Genomic DNA, 20,263 nt, shown 5'->3' with positions numbered 1-20,263 from the left:
ACCCAGCTGTATGTCACCTTTACATCAGATTGTGACAGTGCCTTATCCCAGCTCTCCAAGGGCCTGGCTGAGATCAGAAATTACTTGAAGAGTAGCTGCTGGAAACTGGATCTGGGAAAGGCTGGTGTGGGAGTAGTGGGGAGAGGGAAGCACTTAAAAGAACTCACCACCACCGTATTATTCCCTGCCTCCCCCAGTGAACGATTCTGCCCTAAGATTGTTAAGGACACTCTACATTAATTCATGTTAGTTTTGCAATTTGAGATGGTCTGATGAAAGGCGCTGTGTAAGTACAAAGTAGTCTCACTGTGATTAAATTATAATGTGCTGTGTGATGGAGAATTAATCTGCAAGGACAGATTCTCATTGAGGATTTTTATCCTTCTCTGAATATGAACCAAAGATATAGGCTGTAGCTTTCAGACTGTAATATGAATTGAATTAATAGTGCTTTCTGTCTCCTGCCTCAATACTGCAGCCCTAATTAATAGCATTAAGATCAAATTGAGACTGCTGGAGAAAGGAAATATCATGTTTAGTAGCTAGATTAAATGTTAGCTAAATTCATGGAGGATTAAATCATTTTATTTTTTAATAATTCTTTATCCTGCAAGAATTACAACTGGTCCTCATAATACTGTAGTCTGGAATTCTTCCAATATTATATAATATGTTGTCATCCGTTCTGACCATTCTTTGAGACCAGCCTTGCTAAAGCCACCCAAATGATCTAGTGCAAGGGAGTTGATATGAATGTGTTTGCCAGAGCTTTGGCTTTTTTTTTTTAAGCTGCTTTACTTGGCTTGGGAAAATCCACTATTAGCCAAAAGTTCAGCTTTCTTTATTAAAAAAAATCAAAAGTACAATTCACAAAAGGTACATCTCATGGACTAATAAGGAATAATGCTAAGGAGTATATCACCAGGATGTATGGTCAGGGAAGATGAATGGGAGTTCGTTGGCTGGATCAGACCTCCGGAAAAACTCCATACAAACTCCTGCTTTAGGGACACATTCTACTACTGTACATTGAGATGTCTCAAATAGGGGGCAGGAAACTCTGCAAATTTATGCTTCTTAGGTCTCCTTGGAATCTTGTAATTGGGGAAGTAGGGTTTGAATTTTTTCAGCATGGAACTTCCAGAGGCTTCAATCTTCTGGGAGTGTCCCAAGAACTGCCTGTGATATCTGCAGAGGGCATGAGCATCCCTGGAGAAGCCAAGGGCTTCTACACAGCTCCCTTGCCACATGGCTTCCTGAGGGGCCATGCTGTCTGCCCCTCCTGGCTGAACCGAAATTCCCCCTTAAGGAAAGTTTACAGCTGCAGAGAGTTTAGTATAGCTCAGAGCCCCCAGCACTTTTATTTAACTCAACATATTACAAAATTTAAACTTATAAGATATCCCAACTTCTCAGTCTCTCAATGTGCGCTTTGCCTGTCTTTATGGCTCCAATACTGCAGTCTGATCCAAGGAGTCTTGCACCCCCGAGAGACTCATTGACTTCAGTGATAACTCTGCACAGGCATAACAATAAACCCATGTGGATCTTAATGTAGGATTGGGGCATCAGACTGCAGCCTCCTCAAGGCAGGGACTGTGTCTTTCAATATTACAAGCAGAATCAAACACCTTGTGAGTGCTTACCAAATAACAATTAATCACTCTGAGCAACTCATTCCTGTCTCCTACCATAAATGTTGCCGTGTTTATTAAATAAATAGAGCTAGATGCTTAAATTATTTCTAAAGTTCCCAGCATAACTCTTGGACTTCATGGACCACAGGTGGGCCATAAAAATAATACCAGAATCTTAAAGTGATGTGGGATTAAATTTTTTTTATAAGCAACCTTATCTATAAACTCAGTAGCATGATCTTGATGGAAAAAAATTTACATAATTTTTCTAGGTGTGTCATGTTTGGTACCATTGTATTTGTGGGAGAAAGGGCTTTTGAATGATACCCAATTTGACCCATTTCCAACGACACTGTATTATCAACATTTGCACCAACCAGAGGACCTGCAGGTGGCAGCTGATGCGGGCAGTGAGTCCCCCCAGCTATCCCACAGAGGGTGACACCAATGAAATTCTGTAGATTTTTACAAATCAAATGGCACCTTCCGTATCTTTCTATCACTAACTTGCCCATGGAATGAGATTTTATTACATTACGCTCCCAGCCAAAATGGGCCAAATTCTGCTCTCTGTTCCACTGCTGAACGTTTGAAATAACTCCACTGACTCCTGGCTATACTGTAATTTCCTCACACTGGGCCAAATCCTGTGCTCAGTTGTATCACTGTAAATCCAAATAACTCCACTGGTGTCAGTGGGTTTAGTCTAGATGTATACTAGTGAAAGTGAGGGCAGAATTGGGCCCACCATGATAAAATAAATCAGTCATTTCAGTGCCCATGGGAGGATGATAGTTGCACATCAGTGATCATCTTTACTGTGAAAAGAAAAGGAGGACTTGTGGCACCTTAGAGACTAGCTAATTTATTTGAGCATAAGCTTTCGTGAGCTAATGTAGCTCACGAAAGCTTATGCTCAAATAAATTGGTTAGTCTCTAAGGTGCCACAAGTCCTCCTTTTCTTTTTGCGAATACAGACTAACACGGCTGCTACTCTGAAACCTCCCATCTCTATTGTCTAATCCTACTAGATAATATCACCCTCCATCCCACTCCCACCTTCAGCAAAAAGGACCACAGGCTTTTCAGAATTCATGAGGTATTAAAATCCTCATTACTGTGATAAAAGACCCTCATAGAATATAAAAATCACTAATCGGGGCTCAGCCTAATGGATCCAATTGTGCTTTGCCTGCCTCTTCCCAGATCAGAGCAATATGCACATCCATGGAAATGCTCTGCCCTGAAATGCGACCCTTTTTTCCTTCATTAGGGTGAAACAATTGCACACTGTTCTGGAACCAGTGAGGAGCGGGGGGAGGGAACTTTGTCATCCTGTTACTCTCAGGGAAGGCTGAGCTCAGGTAGGGAAAATGACAGTATGATGGCTTTCTTACAGAAAACCATTTTTGAGAGAAAGCAATTTTGTCCCCCACAAAAAGTGCTTATTTAGGAAAATCCATAAAGGTGCTAGTTGAGTGGGATGATAGACTGAGCTAAATGCTGACTCACTGAGATAGCTTCATGAAAGACACAGCTCATTTTCATCAGGGTCTTGACATGACAAGTAACAAGTTCCTTTACACCAGACAATGTTTGCACCTATTTCAAGAGAAGGAATGCTTTATTCCAGTTTGGGGTCTGTAACCCCACCAGCCTGTTCTGCTTCAGCTCTAGCCACTTTTGTCATCTCCACAAACAAAGAGGCTGAGATCCTGGTTAGCAGGAGATGGGAAACAGCCTGGCAGTGACGTCTTCACAACACTGTTCCCTCTCTGAAGAGGCCCTGTGAAATTCAGGCTGCAACGCATCGGAGAAGGCACACCTACTACCTGCAGCATATAGTCACCATTAACTTACCCACTCTATGGCTGTAAGGGACGTCTTGCCTGCATGGCTTCTTCAGGCACTGTTGCTCTCAAAGAGCTGAGAGACACTGCTTAGGCACAAGGGCTCTGTTCAGATGGGCCTGGCTTCTGTCAATCCCCTGGGACCTGCTGGTTTTGGGAGACAGCTACCCTGCTTCTTTTTCAGGAGAGAGGGGTAAGTCACATACCCCTGACAGAATAATGAGGAGGAAACGCTGCAAGAGAAAACTCTTTGATTATCCATCCTGGATAATTTTCTTTCCCCTTAGGTGGGAGTCAACCGCGGGGGTCGGGGGGTGACAAGGCCTTGCGCAGTTAGTAGATTAGTTTGAGCAAAGGACACATTCGCAGCCTGAGTGGGATAAGAGTGAACATAAATAAGGAATCAAGTCCTTTATAGTCCTAAACAAGGAGTTAATACCAGGTTTGTTTGGGTGGGACAGAGCTAAAGTGGGTCTGAAATGAATTACATTTGGTAGTTTGCGATGAGATGGAGTTAACAGGTATTTCCATCACATCAATTTCCATGCCAGTGACTCATGATAGTAGGTCATGGTATAAAAAAAGCTCAATCATAGCTTAATCCAGGGGTCGGCAAAACTTTCAGAAGTGGTGTGCCGCGTCTTCATTTATTCACTCTAATTTAAGGTTAGCATGCCAGTAATACATTTTAACGTTTTTAGAAGGTCTTTTTCTGTAAGTCTATAATATATAACTAAACTATTATTGTATGTAAAGTAAATAAGATTTTAAAAATGTTTCATTTAAAGAAGCTTCATTTAAAATTAAATTAAAATGCAGAGACCCCCGAACCGTTGGCCAGGACCCAGGCAGTGTGAGTGCCACTGAAAATCAGCTCGTGTGCCGCCTTTGGCGCACGTGCCACAAGTTGCCTACCCCGGCTTAATCCCTTTGGTATTTTAATGGGCTCTAAAAAATCTTACTGTAGATGCCAACTTTTATTAGTATCTTGTTCAACTCCCACTGTAAACAGATCCAAGTGTGATTTCTGGTTCTACACAGCCTGGGCTTTCTCCAAACTACAGTAAATATTAAGAAATAAAGCTCCCTCATTTGAAGAAACACAGTTTCTGTAGAATCTAGACGTATCTAGCTTGGAAATACGGGTAAGCTTTTCAAAAGACCTCCGGGCAGGCCTAGCTCTGCTCCTATTGAAGGCAACAGATCCCACCCTAAATTATTTATATCCTCTTAAAAACTAATTATGTAAATTAATCTCTCTTGAGTCAGCCTGGCCAGTCTGACTGAGGGTATGCCTACACTTGAGCTGGAGGTGTAATTTCCAGGCACTTGTTTGGGCTAGACGCCCCAGTAGATATCTAGGGTCCCGGGTGGGACAGTATTCAGGGCAGCTGGTCTGTCCTGTTGTTTATGCTACCATTGCCACATTTCTCTTTGTAGTGTTCTAAATGAACCAAAGCTGGCACACGTACGTCTACCCAAGTTGGAAACTACACCTCAAGCTTGGTGGTAGATGTACCCTGTTTCCAATTGCCTACTTCTAATTCCTGTTATATTTGCAGCATTTATGACCATCTGCAGATAGAGCCTGCACTAACCTACCCGCCCAGGCAAACCAGTGACTTCAGTGAATTTGCCCATCAGTGTAGGTCAATTCTGACTGACCCTCAGAGTTTTATTCTGTGTTTTTGAGCCAGATTACATCACAATGGCATGATGTCTATTTAGACTTGAACAGGAATAAAAATGCATGCAAATCCTGCATTTGCAATCAGCTAATGGATAGGGCACATGCAGAGATTTGCAGACATGCTCAGCCTTACATGCAAAACTGGGAGGCAGCCTATTAAGATGTGTAGGACTCTAAATCATTTAAAGTTGGTTTTTTGTTTTTTTTAAGATTATGGGACAAATCTTGTTCCCACTGACATATGGCAAAGATCCCATGATTTCAATGGCACCATGAATAAACTTCATAAATGAAAGAATATGATTATAACAACAGGATGAGGCATGAGTACTAACTGCTGATTAAAACACTGGGCTTGATGTTGATATTTTGCGTTTGAGTGTTCATCCCCAAATTTGTTGCAATTTTTTTATGCAGCTTGTCTAGTGAATATATGGTCCTAATATGTAAATGATTGGGCTCTGTATACCAGCTGTTGGACAGATGTATTGATAGACATGTATTGTACACAATTATTGATCACAGAAATGTTATAGTGGAGGGAGGGCCAGCCACAGCGTGCAGGGTACTGCTTAACTGGTTTAGCTTTATGTTGGCTTTGAATGTGTGCACAGCCAGACAAACACACACCTATCTGGAATGATGCACTGAGAGGAACAAGTAAAACACCCAACAGTGAATTACACATACTTATTTCTTTAAATAAATCAATGATCTTTGTCTTTTTAAAAAAGCACTTAGAACATTCTTAAATGTACTGTCTCAAAACCAAACACTTCAAAACTCAAGAAAAGATCGCTGTCCTCCTCACAATAGTGTACCATGCCAACCTCAAACTTTAAGGGCCTGATTTATAAAGGTGACCTGCAAGAGGGGGAAAACTTTGCCATTTATTATTCCTTTTGTGATGCATAAAGGTAGCCTCATAAATTCTAAATCCTCCTGCTTACCCACACCCTAATTTTTTCTTGTAGGCGTTTGGTACTTTAGATCAGGAATTTCAAGTCTTGACCTACCCATTTTTGCTGGAGTGGTGGGAGTTAAAATGAGAGCTCAGATGTCAGCCAGTTATGATTATATCAATCTTATTTTAGATATTATATGGCCTCCATGACCGTAGTATTTAAGCGCCTCACAGTCTTTAATGTATAGAGCCTCACAAAACCCCTGAGATGTAGGGATGTATTATCCACATTTTACAGATGGGGAACTGCAGCACAGAGAAACTAAATGATTTGCCCAAAGTCACACAGTAAATCAGTGGGTGAACAGAGAATTGAACTTGGGTTTCACAAGCACCAGGCTATCACCCTATTCTCTGGGCCATCCTTCATCTCAGTTTTCCCAGTCCTCAGCTGATGGAGATGGGATTTTTACAGGGCTTTTATCTCAACCATTTGCCAGAAGTTTGAGTTAATAAGGCCTTTATAAAGACAAACAAAAACACAGAGCTTTAAACAGTTTGACTAAACTGTCTTCTATCTCATGAAAAAAACTGCAGCCCTGGTTTCAGACATTTGTGATGTCACTTTCTCTCTAGTTCTTCACTCCTCCAGCAAGAAAAGGCAAGTCAAGACCTTGGATTTCAAATCTTAAAAAAGAAGCAGGTAACAGAAAGTTTAGACTTAATTAATTAAAAAACAAAAGCTCTTTGGAAGTCTTCTTTAACATCATACAGCAACTAAGAGGACAGTACTTTCCTTTTTTGGCAAGGCAGTTCACCTTTAAATAGGCTTCTATCTGACTTCCAATTTTGTGAGTACAAATAAGTATACCTGTAATTCATTTTTTATATTTGCCAACTAACTGCAGTTAGCAAAGGTAACATTTAAACCACCTGATTTGTATACAGAAGTAATTACTGAAAATCTGGCTCATTTTTGAGTAATCTAAGTGAAAAGAGACTCAAAATCTGAATTTTTAAAAAGGGGATATATTCCCCCTCTGCTCTTGTGTAACACAAAAATGGCTGATAATTTTCCATTCATATTTCCCGGGAGGGGGGCGTAGCAAATTTCATCCCAAAAGATCACTTGTTGTAACTAATCTTGAAAAACAAAGCCAAAGAGCCTTGCTTATTATTCATTATTTGAATAAGCTAGTGCTTAGGAGCCCCAGTCCTGGACCCAACTGTACTGGGCGCTGTACAAGCAGAGGACATTCCTTTCTCTACCACAGACTTCCCGTATGACCTCTGGCAACTCACCTTGTCTCTCTCTGCCGTATTTCTCTACCTGTAAAATAGGGCTAATAGTACTTCCCTACCTCACACTAGTGTTGTGAGAATACAGCCATTAAATCCTGTGAGCTGCTCAGATACTATTGTAATGGGGCCACATAAGTCCCTTAGCTTGACAGTATATAAAGACAGTCCCTGCCCCAAAGAGCTTACAGTCTAAGTATGAAAGAAAGAAAACATACTCCCAGATGCCTTTCAGAGGTTGCATTAGAAACATTAAAGACAATAGGGTGTTAGTGTGCACACGTCTGAAACTTGAAATAAAATTACGTCGAAAGAGACTGAGATCAGATCTACATAGGAGTGCTTTGCCAGTATAGCTGTACCGGTGTACTATACCGACAAAGCGCTCCTCCTGTGGACACAGCTTAGATTGGCAAAACTGCGCTTTTGCCTTGATAGCTTCTCCTAGCCTCCTGAGTAAAATAAGCTGTCCCAGTAAACGCACAGGGTTTGCTAGTATAACAGTGTCTATATTAGGAGCTTTTGGTGGCACTGCTGCATCTGTCACAGATCACACCTCGACCGACAAAAGACCTGACCTAAAACCCCAGCCTTGCTAAGCATCTCCTATGCAGTTACAGACTTGCATTTGTCTCATGAATCACTTGTTTTAGTTGGCCCCCAGCAACGGTATATCGGAAAAGAAAGAGGGTGAGTTATATCAGGGAGAGCTCCTGCATTGGCCTGAGGATGGACTAGATTGCCCCAGGGGTCTTTTCATGATGGCTAGAGACAGATGTGTTTGAGTCAGGATCTAGGTTAGGTTTAAGTGAGGGTTAAGAAAGCAGGTTTAAGGCCAAAGCAGCACTAGGGTTCAGATACCAAAATCTTGTGAGTTATCTTAAAATCCCATGAGAACAACAGTTCTTGTGAGACTTTTGCCACTTTGTGCTGCATCCAACTCAGAAAATAGGCATCTACCATTTTTGGATCTGTAAGAAAAATCATAGCTACTATTTCAGATCCAAGGATTTTATCCCATCCCTTCCCTGTCTTTTAAAATGGAAGGAGCTGTAGATCTCAGGATCTCATGTTCAAGTCTGGTCGGTCTGTATCTCTTCTATTATTTTTGCTCTTTCTTTGAACATTTCCAGATTTCTGTGGCATAGGAAATTCCAAGAAATGACAGTGGCTATTTTGCCTCAGTACATGTTCCATATCATTTCTTCAGTCTTAATTGCAAAAACTCCCTGGACTCTACAGCTCTCTCCCAACTTCACCGTGTGTGCCACCACTCAGACAATTCAAACAGGAAGACAAAATATCAGAAAACCACTATATCCATAGAACTCAGACCTTCCTACCTGTCACATTCTTCTTACATAGGAGTTACGCAGCATGCTCTTTTAAAGCATATAAATCGTTTAAAGCATGGTATATTTAGACCTGGCCATCAGTAAAGCTTTATGCCTTGTAACTGATGCTAAAGGATCTTGACAGCTTCTAACTCTCTTGCCTCATTACTCTTCTGAATGTCTATTTAATACATTTGATGTTATTCATTACTGAGCTAATAAAGTGCTGAATTATGACAGAGGTAGGATTTCATTGGCAGAGGATACAACTGAACAAATCCAATCTCTAGAGGTAGTAAAAGGAAGATATGAACTTTCATTAAGGACAAGCCAAGTTTTGTTTTTACTGAGAGGCTGTAGCCAGGGCCAGCTCCAGGCACCAGCTTTCCAAGCAGGTGCTTTGGGTGGCCTTCAGAATGGGGCAGCAGTCCATGTCCTGCGGTGGCAATTCAGCAAGCGCAGTGGCAGTTATGTTTGGTGCTGTAGAGAAAGGTGAGCTGGTCGAGGGATGCAAAGATGGGAGGATGTGAACAAAGCAATAGGCTAGGGAAATTATCTTTGCTGCAGCATTCTGAATGGATGTGAGAAAAGACTGCATTTGTCAGGGCCAGAGAAAAGAATATTGCCATAGTCAGGAGGCAAGAAGATGAGAGCCTGGATGAGAGTTAGCTGTGTGGATGGATAGGAAAGACTATATCTTAGAGATGTTATGTAAAAAGAAACAGCAAGACTTAGACTTAGATTGGATGGGGGGACCTAGAGAAATGATGACCAGGTTATAGGTCTGAGTGACAGGCAGGATGGTGATGTTTTCTATAGTTATCAAGAAAGGAGAAAAAAAGACATTGCCATATGGACATCTGTTTGGTGAGCTACAGTTTATGAAATGAGTTGATGGTCTCTGTGACTTCAGATCCCAATGCAATCAACATGGCACCTTTCAAGAGCACTTTTAAAACTTATTAAAAATACATAAGAAAACCTATCCAAAACCTTAGTTATGTAACATTTCTCTTGTTCATTAGAATTCGTTATTCACAGGATGCCAGGTGCTTCCTGTATGATATAAAGACTGTCTCCAGCTGTGAATGGAAGCGATTTAGCATTCAGCTACAGGATCAACTCTCCTAGCTCGAACCAGCAAATACACTGTTACATTTAATCCAGACTTCCTTATCGATATTCAGGAGTTTTGCCATTGACTTTAATAGGGCTAGGATTTCACCCATAGTATGTAGCAAACAGGAAACCCACTTCCAGCAGTTGTTTTATTAACAGTCTGTGGGATTTTATTTGTGGAGGATGCACATAAAGCAGAGAGTTTGGAATAATAAATAGACTTTTAAAAAGACAGTGCTATTATTGACTGGATACAGAGGTTAAACTCAATTACATCTCATCACATTTCCATAAAATAACTGAGTGTCCGTGAGAGTGCAATCCGAGAAATAAATGATCTGGGCAGGTTCATCTGGCAAGCTTAATTGCCTTGTGCCATGGATTTTGTGAAGGGGCTTGAGAACCCTGTCCTCTTCCTGAATCAAATCCATGTCTCATTCCATGAAATTCTGGTGTATTCTGGTGTAAACACTTGCAAGTACAATTTTAAATTTCACTTTCTCCAAGCTCTTGTGTGAATAAATCTTGAATGCTTGTGTGCAGACCTCAGGCTTTGACTATTTGAATATTTAAAGTTTGATTTTTTCCCTGAAAAAAAGATGGCATCATTGTGTTCAATTTACAAGTAAACCAGACTCAGATGCGGTGGAATTTGTGTCTTTCTTCTGCATGTGAGGCTGAGAGCAGGATCTGGGGAATTTGGGCCGTGGAGCCGTGATCTCTGCAGGCTGTGAGGGAGAGATCCATGGGGGCACCCCACATGGAACTCTTCTACCACTTCATGGCTTGAGTGGGGGAAAATTCCTTCCATCCTGTAACTCAGGTTGTACCCTGGGGTATGGGTTTGTCCACTTGTCAGTAGGACATCAGTGTGACCTCTATATCACAAATGAGTCATACATGATATTACATTAGTCACTGAGTCATCCAGCTGGTATCCAGAGTTCTCCGAGTAGCAATTACCCCAAATTAGTACCAATGGCACTTACAGTCCTGTGCTCAAAGTAGAAAAGGTGCAAGTTAAAGTTGCCTTGAACTGAGCAAATTAGGCTGAGGCACGCTTCTGCCCTAAACCATGAAACTACCTACTGTCCACTATCCAGTAGGTGTTGATATTAAGTAAGGTAAAGACCAATAAAACAATAACATTTTAATCCTTTTTTGAATCCCACTAAGCTCTTGGCCTCAGTAACATATTGTGCCAATAAATTGCATGAGTTAATTATGAACTCTGTAAAAATATTTCCTTTTTTTCAGTTTAATATTGTTTGCCTTTCCATTTCATTGGGTGTCTCCTTGGTCTAGTATGAGAAAGGGTAAAAAGGAGCTCCCTATTTACCTTTATAATCTTATTTTGGGGTATTGTTTTTAGATCTAGTTTCTGCCATATTCTCAAAAGGATCATCACTGATTTCAAAATATATCCTTAATGCCATGGCTCCTTATGTTGTTATGTAACATGCAACGTGTTACCTTCAAAAAGCAGTAAGAATGAATGTAGTTACCGAATTAAGTCTAGCAGTGCATCTGCAGAGCTCATAATTGGCTTTCCACTCTCTTCAGTGTTCTCCTTCTGGGCTGCTCCACCAGGATGGATAATGGAGACCATAATTATTCCCACAATCACAGCCACAAATGTTGTCCACAGATAGTAAGTGACAGTTATGATGCCTAATCGACTGGAAGTCTTGGCATCCAAGGCTGCTAGCCCAGACATTAAGCTGTAGAAAAAACAAATACAAAAAAACACACAAAACATATAGTATCTTTTGCATATAATTAGTACAGTGTAAAACCTCATTTCTTAATTATTCTAATTATCCTCCACCTACTTGTCTATATAATGATGCTTCTGGAAGGAGCTTTTCGATCCAGATGTCCGAGATTCAGTCCCCAGAGGTGACTGAACCTGGGACCTCTGGATCTAAACGCATGTGCCTCTACTGTCCAAGCTAATAAAAACAGATCCTAGTAGCTTGAAAGAAGTAGCTGTTTCACAAAACTCCATGCATGGTCTCGCAACTGGCAGGAGACAGAGCCACACTGTGCTAATGTGGGTTACATATGGTTCCCTCACTGGGAAATCAAATCACTGCTGTGGGTGCGTGACTAGATTGATGGACTTCTTTGACTACCAAGACCACTAATTTATGCAGACATACCCACCTTTATTGAAATATTGACCCTAACCCTGGCCATAGGCCGTGGAGCTGAGGCTCCAACAACCTGGGTTGTTGCCCAACCACCTTTTGGCTCACCACACCCCAGCTTGGGGCAGGCGATCCAGTGGGGTCAGGGCCAGGAAAGGAGTGGGCTGGTGCATCATAGAGGGGATGACCCTGCTGGCACATGAGAGCCAATGGTCTGGAGCAGGGAGCCAGGCCAGCCCTGTGGGACAGGAGCTGCTGCGGGGTGAATGCAGGGTGGACTCACTCTCCAACCCTCTCGGCTGTTCCAGGGTCACCATGAATTTCATCCCTTGCCTCATAATATTAACAGACATGCTTTCTTCTTCCTACTAGCTTTTTCCCCTCGATATGTTTGTAAAATTCATTCTCCTTCCTCTTGGCCTTTTGGGCTAGTATTACATTGTTCTACTATTTTGTTGCTCTTTTTTGCTATAGGCTGTAACTGACACTGCATTCACGTTTGGGTGTTTCCACCTTGAAATCCATTAAAGAGTGTGAGTCACTCAGCTGCTATGGTAATGGACGTCATAAGTACCGATGATACATACAGAGACTATTAACTTATAGTTAGTACTCAGATGTGCTTAACTTATGGTTATTACTAATATGTGGTTAAATTACTGTTGCTGAGTGAATAAACTGACCACAGCAGTTTGTTACTTTATTAGTGAAAAAATAAACTAACCGGACATATTCTGTTTAGCCATTCCAGTAATGTATCACCTTATTTTCAGCGTCAAAGCTCCATGTGCATTTTGGCACAAGTAAAATAAGTACATATTGACTGCTCTATGAATCTCAAGGGACCGATTTTCAAAACTGTCCATGGAAAAATTGTGTGCAATTGGCACCTGACTTGTACATAACTTTACTCTGCTTGCACATGCAAATTGAAGAGTTACATAGAAAAAATGGTCAGTTATATGTTTAACAGGCTATTTGTGTGTGCAATGACAATTTCTAGAATCAACTGCGGTAACCACATGTGCAACCTAGGCATGTGATTGTGTCTGGTTTTTACATAAAAGTATAAAGATTGAAGAGGGTTTTGCCATGAGCCCTGTGTCAGGGCAATGTGTTCTTGTGCTTCTCCAAGAGCAGACCAGGAAGCAGATTATGACTCATTCTGCTTCCCAGTTTCCTCCTGCTCTAGTGATGGGGTCACACATTGTACCAGCCCTCTGCTTGGTACAGTGACCTGGTGTAGCTGCACTGCCCCACACATTGGGGAGTGAAGCCCATACCCACCCTGCCCATCCATTCCTCATCCACCTATGTGGGAGGAGGACCAGAGGCTCTTCAAGCCCCCAAACATCACACAGCAACCTTTGTAGTGCTTTACTGCCCCCTAATTTCACTGCACAGGCACATAAGACAGGCCGCCATCTAGCCCTAAATTTGCTCAGCACTGCTTTGAACTAGGCCCAGGATCATGAAGATTTATGTTATCTCAAGCTGTGTTACAATTTACTAATAAACCTGGAAACACCAATGTTTCACTTGGCTTTGGTTAATGTTTAATTTTTAAAACAATTTCTAGTTTCCTTTAAATATAGAGCACAGTAAAAAAAAAAATAAAAAGATGCAGTACAAGTACAAACATGTTGTCAAGTTTTAGTGTGACCATTTCATGGAGCTGTTACCATTATGGAGAGTTGCTTGTCAAATCCTTCATCACAAATAACCATTTATTAGCAGACAACTCCTGATATTTGCAGGATCCCCTTCATCTTGCACTGTTTGGTGAAGTTGTCTAGAGCTGAAGGGCAGCTTAACCTTAATAGTAGATTGAGTGAAATAATAGTGGTGGGATTTAATGCTCAGGTTCCTGCTATCCATTAGAATAATTAAGAAAATGCATTGTTTTTCTGCTTTGCCAATCTCCAGTCCAGTATGTTTTGTTATCAGTTCAGAGCAGTACTGGGGGGAGGAAGGGCGAGTATTGTTCTAAAACAAACAAAAAACTATTTTATAAAAGTTAAGTTAAATATTGTAAGTAATCTAACTTTCACAGGATCATTTTATGCAGAATAATTTTGATGTTAATTAGACTACTGGAATCAAATTCTGCTCTCCATTACAATCTTACAATTATACTGTTTTCTGAGGTGTGACGGAGAGCAGAATTTGACCTTTAATTGTCAACTGGTCCCTGGAAGAAAACTGAAATGGCTTGATCAAGAAGATACATGTTTGTTCTAAAGCCGGGTTACAAATGTAGCTCCTTTTTCAGTTTAACAGAGCATTTGCAAACTGTTGCTGATTTTTTTCAAATGTATTTGTTATTCATAAGAATTCACTGAGCTCGCTTGGTCTATTTGCCATTTGATATTCACATTATATGATTAATCCGCTGAGTCACATGATCTTGATTCTGTGCAGGTACTGAAACAAGACTAATGAATAAATCACTTCCAAATAATTAAATAATAAATAACTTAAAAATTCATGGACCTCTTGAATCGTGAACATTTTTACAAATACCCTGCCATTGTCTGAATACACATGAACAATTTGATCATACAAATCCGAGTGAACTGAACTGTGTGCCTTTATTTGAAAAAATATGAAGAAAACCTTTTTGCAGGATCACCCTATCAAGAGAAGATGGAGGAATTGCCTTTGTGCCCTAAATACAGGTTAACACCTTTTGAATCTAACACATAAATATACTGACTCCTGACAAGCTACCTCAATAAAAGGAAAAACTCAAATGTTTCTGTAACATACAACCAGTTCTCTAGTTTCACACCAGTCACCATTTTTAATTATTGTTACTTATATTACAGTGCCACCCAAAGCCCTTAATCAGATTCAGGGGTCCTTTATGTTAGGTACTGGACAAACAGAGGCAGAGGGAGGCACTGATCCCATGGCTAGCAGATCTGTAACTAGAAAGATGTGTTCTGTGGTGTGGACAGGGAACTAGACTACAATACTTTGGTTCTATTCCTGGCTCTGCCACTGACCAACTGTGTGACACTGGGCAAGTCACTTCTCTGTGCTTCTGTTTCCCCTCTCACCCTTTGTGTGTCTTATCCATTTAGATTGTAAGCTCTTCTGGGTAGGGACTGTCTTCTACTACACCGGACTGTCAGGGGCCTAGGCTGCAACAGGGCCAATCTCCTGGCAAACTAATGAGTGAAGCTGGCCCTGATTGACCTGCACCTGCCTGCTCCAGCCCCCAGCATCTTTCTGACTCTCAGCTGAGACCCTCAGCTCCACCTTCTAACTGTGACTCTGGTTAACTCTTCAGCTTAGGCTTCATTTTTTGACTCTGGCTCTGATCCCCCGCTGTGCTTTTTGACTGTGACTCCAATTAATCTTTTGGCTTTGGCTTTTGGTCTCTGACGTCCAGCTATTGCCCTCGGCTTCTCTCCTGGACCCGCCCCATCTGGATTCATCTCTAAGTGATAGGCCAGACTCTTGCTCCAATCAGTAGACCAGACCACCTATGACTCGGTTGCCGACAGTTTAAGCAGCCCAAAAGATTGAACAAGGGCAGGTAAGGGGCCAGACTGCCCTTCAGCTGGATTCTGTGGAGACAGCCATTTATTTGGACGATATTCTGTGGAGACAGCCATTTATTTGGACGATATTCTCATTCTTTCCAAAAACCAGATGCTGCACAAGCAACAGGGCCCATGTTCTCAACACACTCTGCCAAAACCATCTTTATAACAAACTAGAGAAATTTGAGTTTGACAGAGATACAATCAAGTTCCTCTGGTATATAATTTCCTCTGAAGTATCTGCCATCTCCAGGTAGAATGCCCCAAAAGTTTAGTGGTTTCTTGAGTTTACCAATTTCTGTAGGTTTTATCAAAGGATTCTCTCACCTTTTTGCCCTGAAAACTGCACTCCTTTGAAAAGAGGTCCACTTTTGTCCGGTCATCAGAGACACAGATTGAGTTTGGTCAGCTAAACAGATCTTTTACCTCAGCTCCCATTCTCGTACACCCAAATCCTGCCAAGACCTTCACCATAGTGGCAGATGCTTCGAACTTTGCCATTGGAGCCGTTCTGTCACAACATACTGGCTCTCAAAACCAATTCCATCCCTACACCTTTTATTCATAAAAACTAACACCCACTGAGAAGAATTATGATATCTGAGACAAGAAGTTACTGGTGATAAAGGCACCATCTGAAGAATGGAGATAACTTCTAAAGGGAGATCGATTCTTGGTCCTGGTCATTACTGATCATAAGAATCTGGAATATCATCAAATCACTTGTAACCTTAAGCAGCTATCGATCTACGGGTCACTTTCCTTTGTCAGATCTGATTTCATCGTCAGCTATTGCTTGGGATCATGGAATGGGAAGACAGATGCCCTGTTCCACAAGGATGCATATGCCAGGTCAACAGGCTGATACTTAAGCTCAGTAGCAGTAGCAGTCCAGTGGCTGCTGAACACATTCCTACCCTGCAGCTGCACTTGGTCCTGTCCCTGTCCCCACTGTCTCTAGCCATGCTCCTGCTCCAGCCCCCAGCTTCTTCCTGACTCCTGGCTCAGACCTTTGGCTCTGGCTTCTGACTCTGCCTCAAGCTAACCCTTTGGCTTAGGCCTTGGTTTCTGACTCCTGGCTCCAACTCCTGCTCTTTCCGCCCCCCATACTATGTTTTTTGACTGTGGCTCAGATTAACCCTTTGGCTTAGGCTTTGGTTTCTTGACACCTGACAAAACTTTGGGCTTCCCTCCTGACCCACTCCTGCTGGATTCAGCTCTTAACTGGTAGGTAAGACTCTTGCTTCAGCTACTAGGCCAGACTACCTATGACTTGATTGGTAGCATGGACACACGTTTTGTGTCTCAAGGTGCTACTGTAATACAAATAACGAAGAAGTAGCCATGGTACTTACCATGAAGAGCTTAAATCCAAGAAGACAGGTGGCATACAAAGGGTGCAGGAGGAAGAGGCAATTCAATTTTATATTAATCTATATTTTTATATTTATGCATGTTTTCCTTTTTTTGGTTTTAGTTTTGTATCACATAAATAGCTTTCTCCCAGTGCCTGTCAGCTAAGCCACCATATGTTGTCTGCTTCCTTATAGGCCTTTCAGCAGAAATGGAGTTTAAAAATGGATTTTAGGGAGGAGCAAATCAGTGCTGTCTCTCTCTGTGCTACCTTTAATAATCCATTTCTGACACTTCTGCTTTTTATGGTTTACAAAACTTAAAAAATGACCAGTGCTGTTGATCATACTTTGAAATTGTTAGAGCATAGATGAGATACTTTTAAGAGTTAAACTGCTGCTTTTACATTAGAATACAAATGCCTGCTAATGTTTAAATTATTGTAAATTACCGTTAAAATATTAACAGATTTATTATAGATTCAGTTAAACAGAACAAATAAAAGATCAAAGGACAAGATGACTAAGTATTTGGAAGCAAACTGTTTGTTCAATGGTCAGAGTGTTTCTGGAAACACGGGTTGTTTGGAAATCTTAGTAACAATACAGATAGCCAGCTTAATATGTTTTATTTCTAAGAGTCAGCAATTGTGCTCTGGCTTTTGATTTACCCTCTGCTTGCCAACTAAACCTACTAGATGAAAACTAATTACATTGCACACTAAACTAATGTTATGTTTCCGGCTTTGAACCACAGAGGAAAGAAATTCCATGTTACAAGGTAGAAATTCCCTCTTTAACTCTCCCACATGGTGTCTAACCATTGCAGCTTGTATGGCATCAGATCCTAAGAAGTACTGGGCCACCTGCATCTTACACTGAAATAAATGGTAATTATGGGAGCTCAGCACCTCTCAAGATTTGGCCCATGGCCTGCAATATCATCTGCAGATGATAGGCCCAAACTGAGGGGAAAAATTTCTCTTTGTTATGATTAAGTAATTTTATATATATGTAGATTATCGTCTGTCTGATAATCCCAAATGTATTTAAAGCATTAATGAATGAAGCTTCAAAATATCCCTTTATTATCATCTTAATTTTACAGACAGGCAAACAGACAGGTTAAGGGCCAAGTTCTGACACCTTGACTCACATTAGAATGACCTGTAAAGTAAGGTACTACTCAAGAGGCCTGATACTCCACCTCCTTGCACCTTGTGTGGTCCACTGCACCTGTGCAAAGTGAATGCAAAATGTAATCAGTTCAAAATGATAGTATTCTACACTTACTTTTCACCGAGATAAATTATTCCACAGGGTGCAATTCAGTGGCGAATCAGGCCCAGCACGAGTCATGGGGAAAGAAGCTGGCCCTAAGTGTCATATTGAAGGTTGCACAGGAAATCTGGGGCATAGCTTAGAAAAAAGCTTAGGTCTTGCAATTCCCAGTCCTGTGTCTTAACCATTAGTCCCCTTTTCAAACACAATTCTCTCTTTTGAGGCCCAAAGGAGTGTCCATGAAGCTTCTAGCAAAGGATGACTGCGTGTGACCCCTTCTGAGAAAGTCATCACTTCCGTTAATCAGGAAGTTGCTCTCCAGTGAAAATGAGCACTCGCCCGCCACAGAGACTACAGATAGTCTTCCCACAGCTCTTGTAACTTCAGCCAGCATTTAACACCATTCTTTGCTGTCAGCCTGAAGCTTTGTGTATGTGACAAAGTTATACTGATTGCACTAAATCAGTCTAGTTGATTCCTTAGTGATGTAAACCACGTTGATAGAAGGCACTCAAACAGAAATAAGAGTGTCCACACAAGTGGGTTAGGTGATTTAGTTAAATCAGTACAACTTCCTCCTTTAGACAAGGCCTAAAAAGAGCCTGAAAGCTGACAGGAAGGCCTGGGACAGATGCCTCAACATCCAGTGAGCATTGCACAAATAATAAAAACATTAATAATAAAAACAATAAATACCTCACACACTATATAGCCCTAAGACAAAGAGATTCGTCTAAACCCAGAGCAATACAGTCTTCATTTTCAAAGAACCTAACGCAAGAGTAAAAGGTGGTTGGACTAACCCAAACCAGTTTATGCAGATAGGAGTATTCTTCCCTTTTGTGACTTACACCAAAGACCTACATGCTGAAAAGGGTATGAGAATGCAAAATGTGCATGCTTTTCTTCATCACTATAGAATATAATACAAACCATACCCTAGGATCTAGAAATATTCTAATACCAGTTTAACCACATGATCATATTGGTTGGACAGTATGAAGAAGTTTTCATGGATGTTCATTGTTTTATAGATCAACAGGGGACTTTCAACAGGAGACTGATGGTGAAGGCACTCTGAGCACAAAGTTAGAATGGACTTGGTTACTCGCAAAACAAGTACATCTCTGCTGCTTCATATGCCTATCATCAACTTGAGGGCGAGGGAGCTACACATGGGAATATGATGTGCAGTTAGGATCCAATCAAAGCTTGGCTCATAGGTGATAAATCCTGGAGGGGGCTAATAATGAGATTGTCCTGTTTTGGGGATTTCATTAACAAGATCATCATCTTGTAATAAGATTATCCTGCCACCAGATAAAGTAGTGGTGAGGTAACACTGTGATGAGGTAGTCCTCAAAAGTAATTAACTATGGAGGCACAACAGGGGTAACCAGTGGAGGGGTGAAAGGCTGAATAGGGTTTGCAGTTCTCAGACAAGGCACATACTGCTAATTTCATGCAATGCCCAAGTTAGAGAAGGAAGGGGTAGAAATTACCTGGCAGAAGGCTGTGGGTGGGATGGGGCATGCTACATTTTAAGCAAACCCTGAGAATCACTTTCAAGAAGAGAAGTCCAGTAACTAATATGACAAGTCTGACAGTGTCTGACGTTTTTTCTTAGTTGGCTTCAGGTGTTTTTGATGCCAAAAGGAAGAGGAGATCCAGTCTACCACACACACCCAGCATCACAACTATTGCATAACATAAGTAATATGCAGTTACTCCTCCAAGAAAGGGTCTCTTCACTATTGGTCTGAGCAGCCCTAAGAGTTCTTATAATGGGGTGGAAGAATGTCAGTGAAAAATATGCCTCCTAATTTCTAGAAAAATAGAGAAGTCAGGAGAGGTGAGCTTCCAAATGGTTGTCTAGCTTAAATCAAGCTGACCTTACAAATTCAGGTTTTCCCTCTATTCTAGGTTCTTATAATGCACATTCTTGACTATATAAGTAAACAAAAATACTCCCAGCAGTTTCACAAGCGTCTTTCAAGATGTTGTATTAGTTCACTTTTAACGTCTTAGCAGACACATTTCAATATCGTCCAACCAGTATCTGGCTCTCATGTACTATAATGACACCCCTCATCTGG

General features: G+C 41.2%; 1 protein-coding gene across 6 annotated transcripts in view; it reads right to left on the bottom strand.

Annotated features, from left to right (window-relative positions):
• Nucleotides 1-20,263, bottom strand: part of SLC1A7 (solute carrier family 1 member 7) — a 95,149-nt gene that overhangs the window by 39,970 nt on the left and 34,916 nt on the right. For all 6 annotated transcript variants that reach the window (XM_073357664.2, XM_073357667.2, XM_073357662.2 and 3 more), the window contains one exon: nucleotides 11,339-11,554. In XM_073357664.2, the coding sequence (XP_073213765.1) occupies nucleotides 11,339-11,554 (216 nt within the window). The remainder of the gene's footprint in view (nucleotides 1-11,338; nucleotides 11,555-20,263) is intronic.

This window comes from Lepidochelys kempii, chromosome 8 (genome assembly GCF_965140285.1).
Source record: "Lepidochelys kempii isolate rLepKem1 chromosome 8, rLepKem1.hap1, whole genome shotgun sequence".
Classification (NCBI taxonomy): domain Eukaryota; kingdom Metazoa; phylum Chordata; order Testudines; family Cheloniidae; genus Lepidochelys; species Lepidochelys kempii.
The sequence above is the reverse complement of the archived record's forward strand: the minus strand, read 5'-3'. Positions and strand labels throughout refer to the sequence as shown.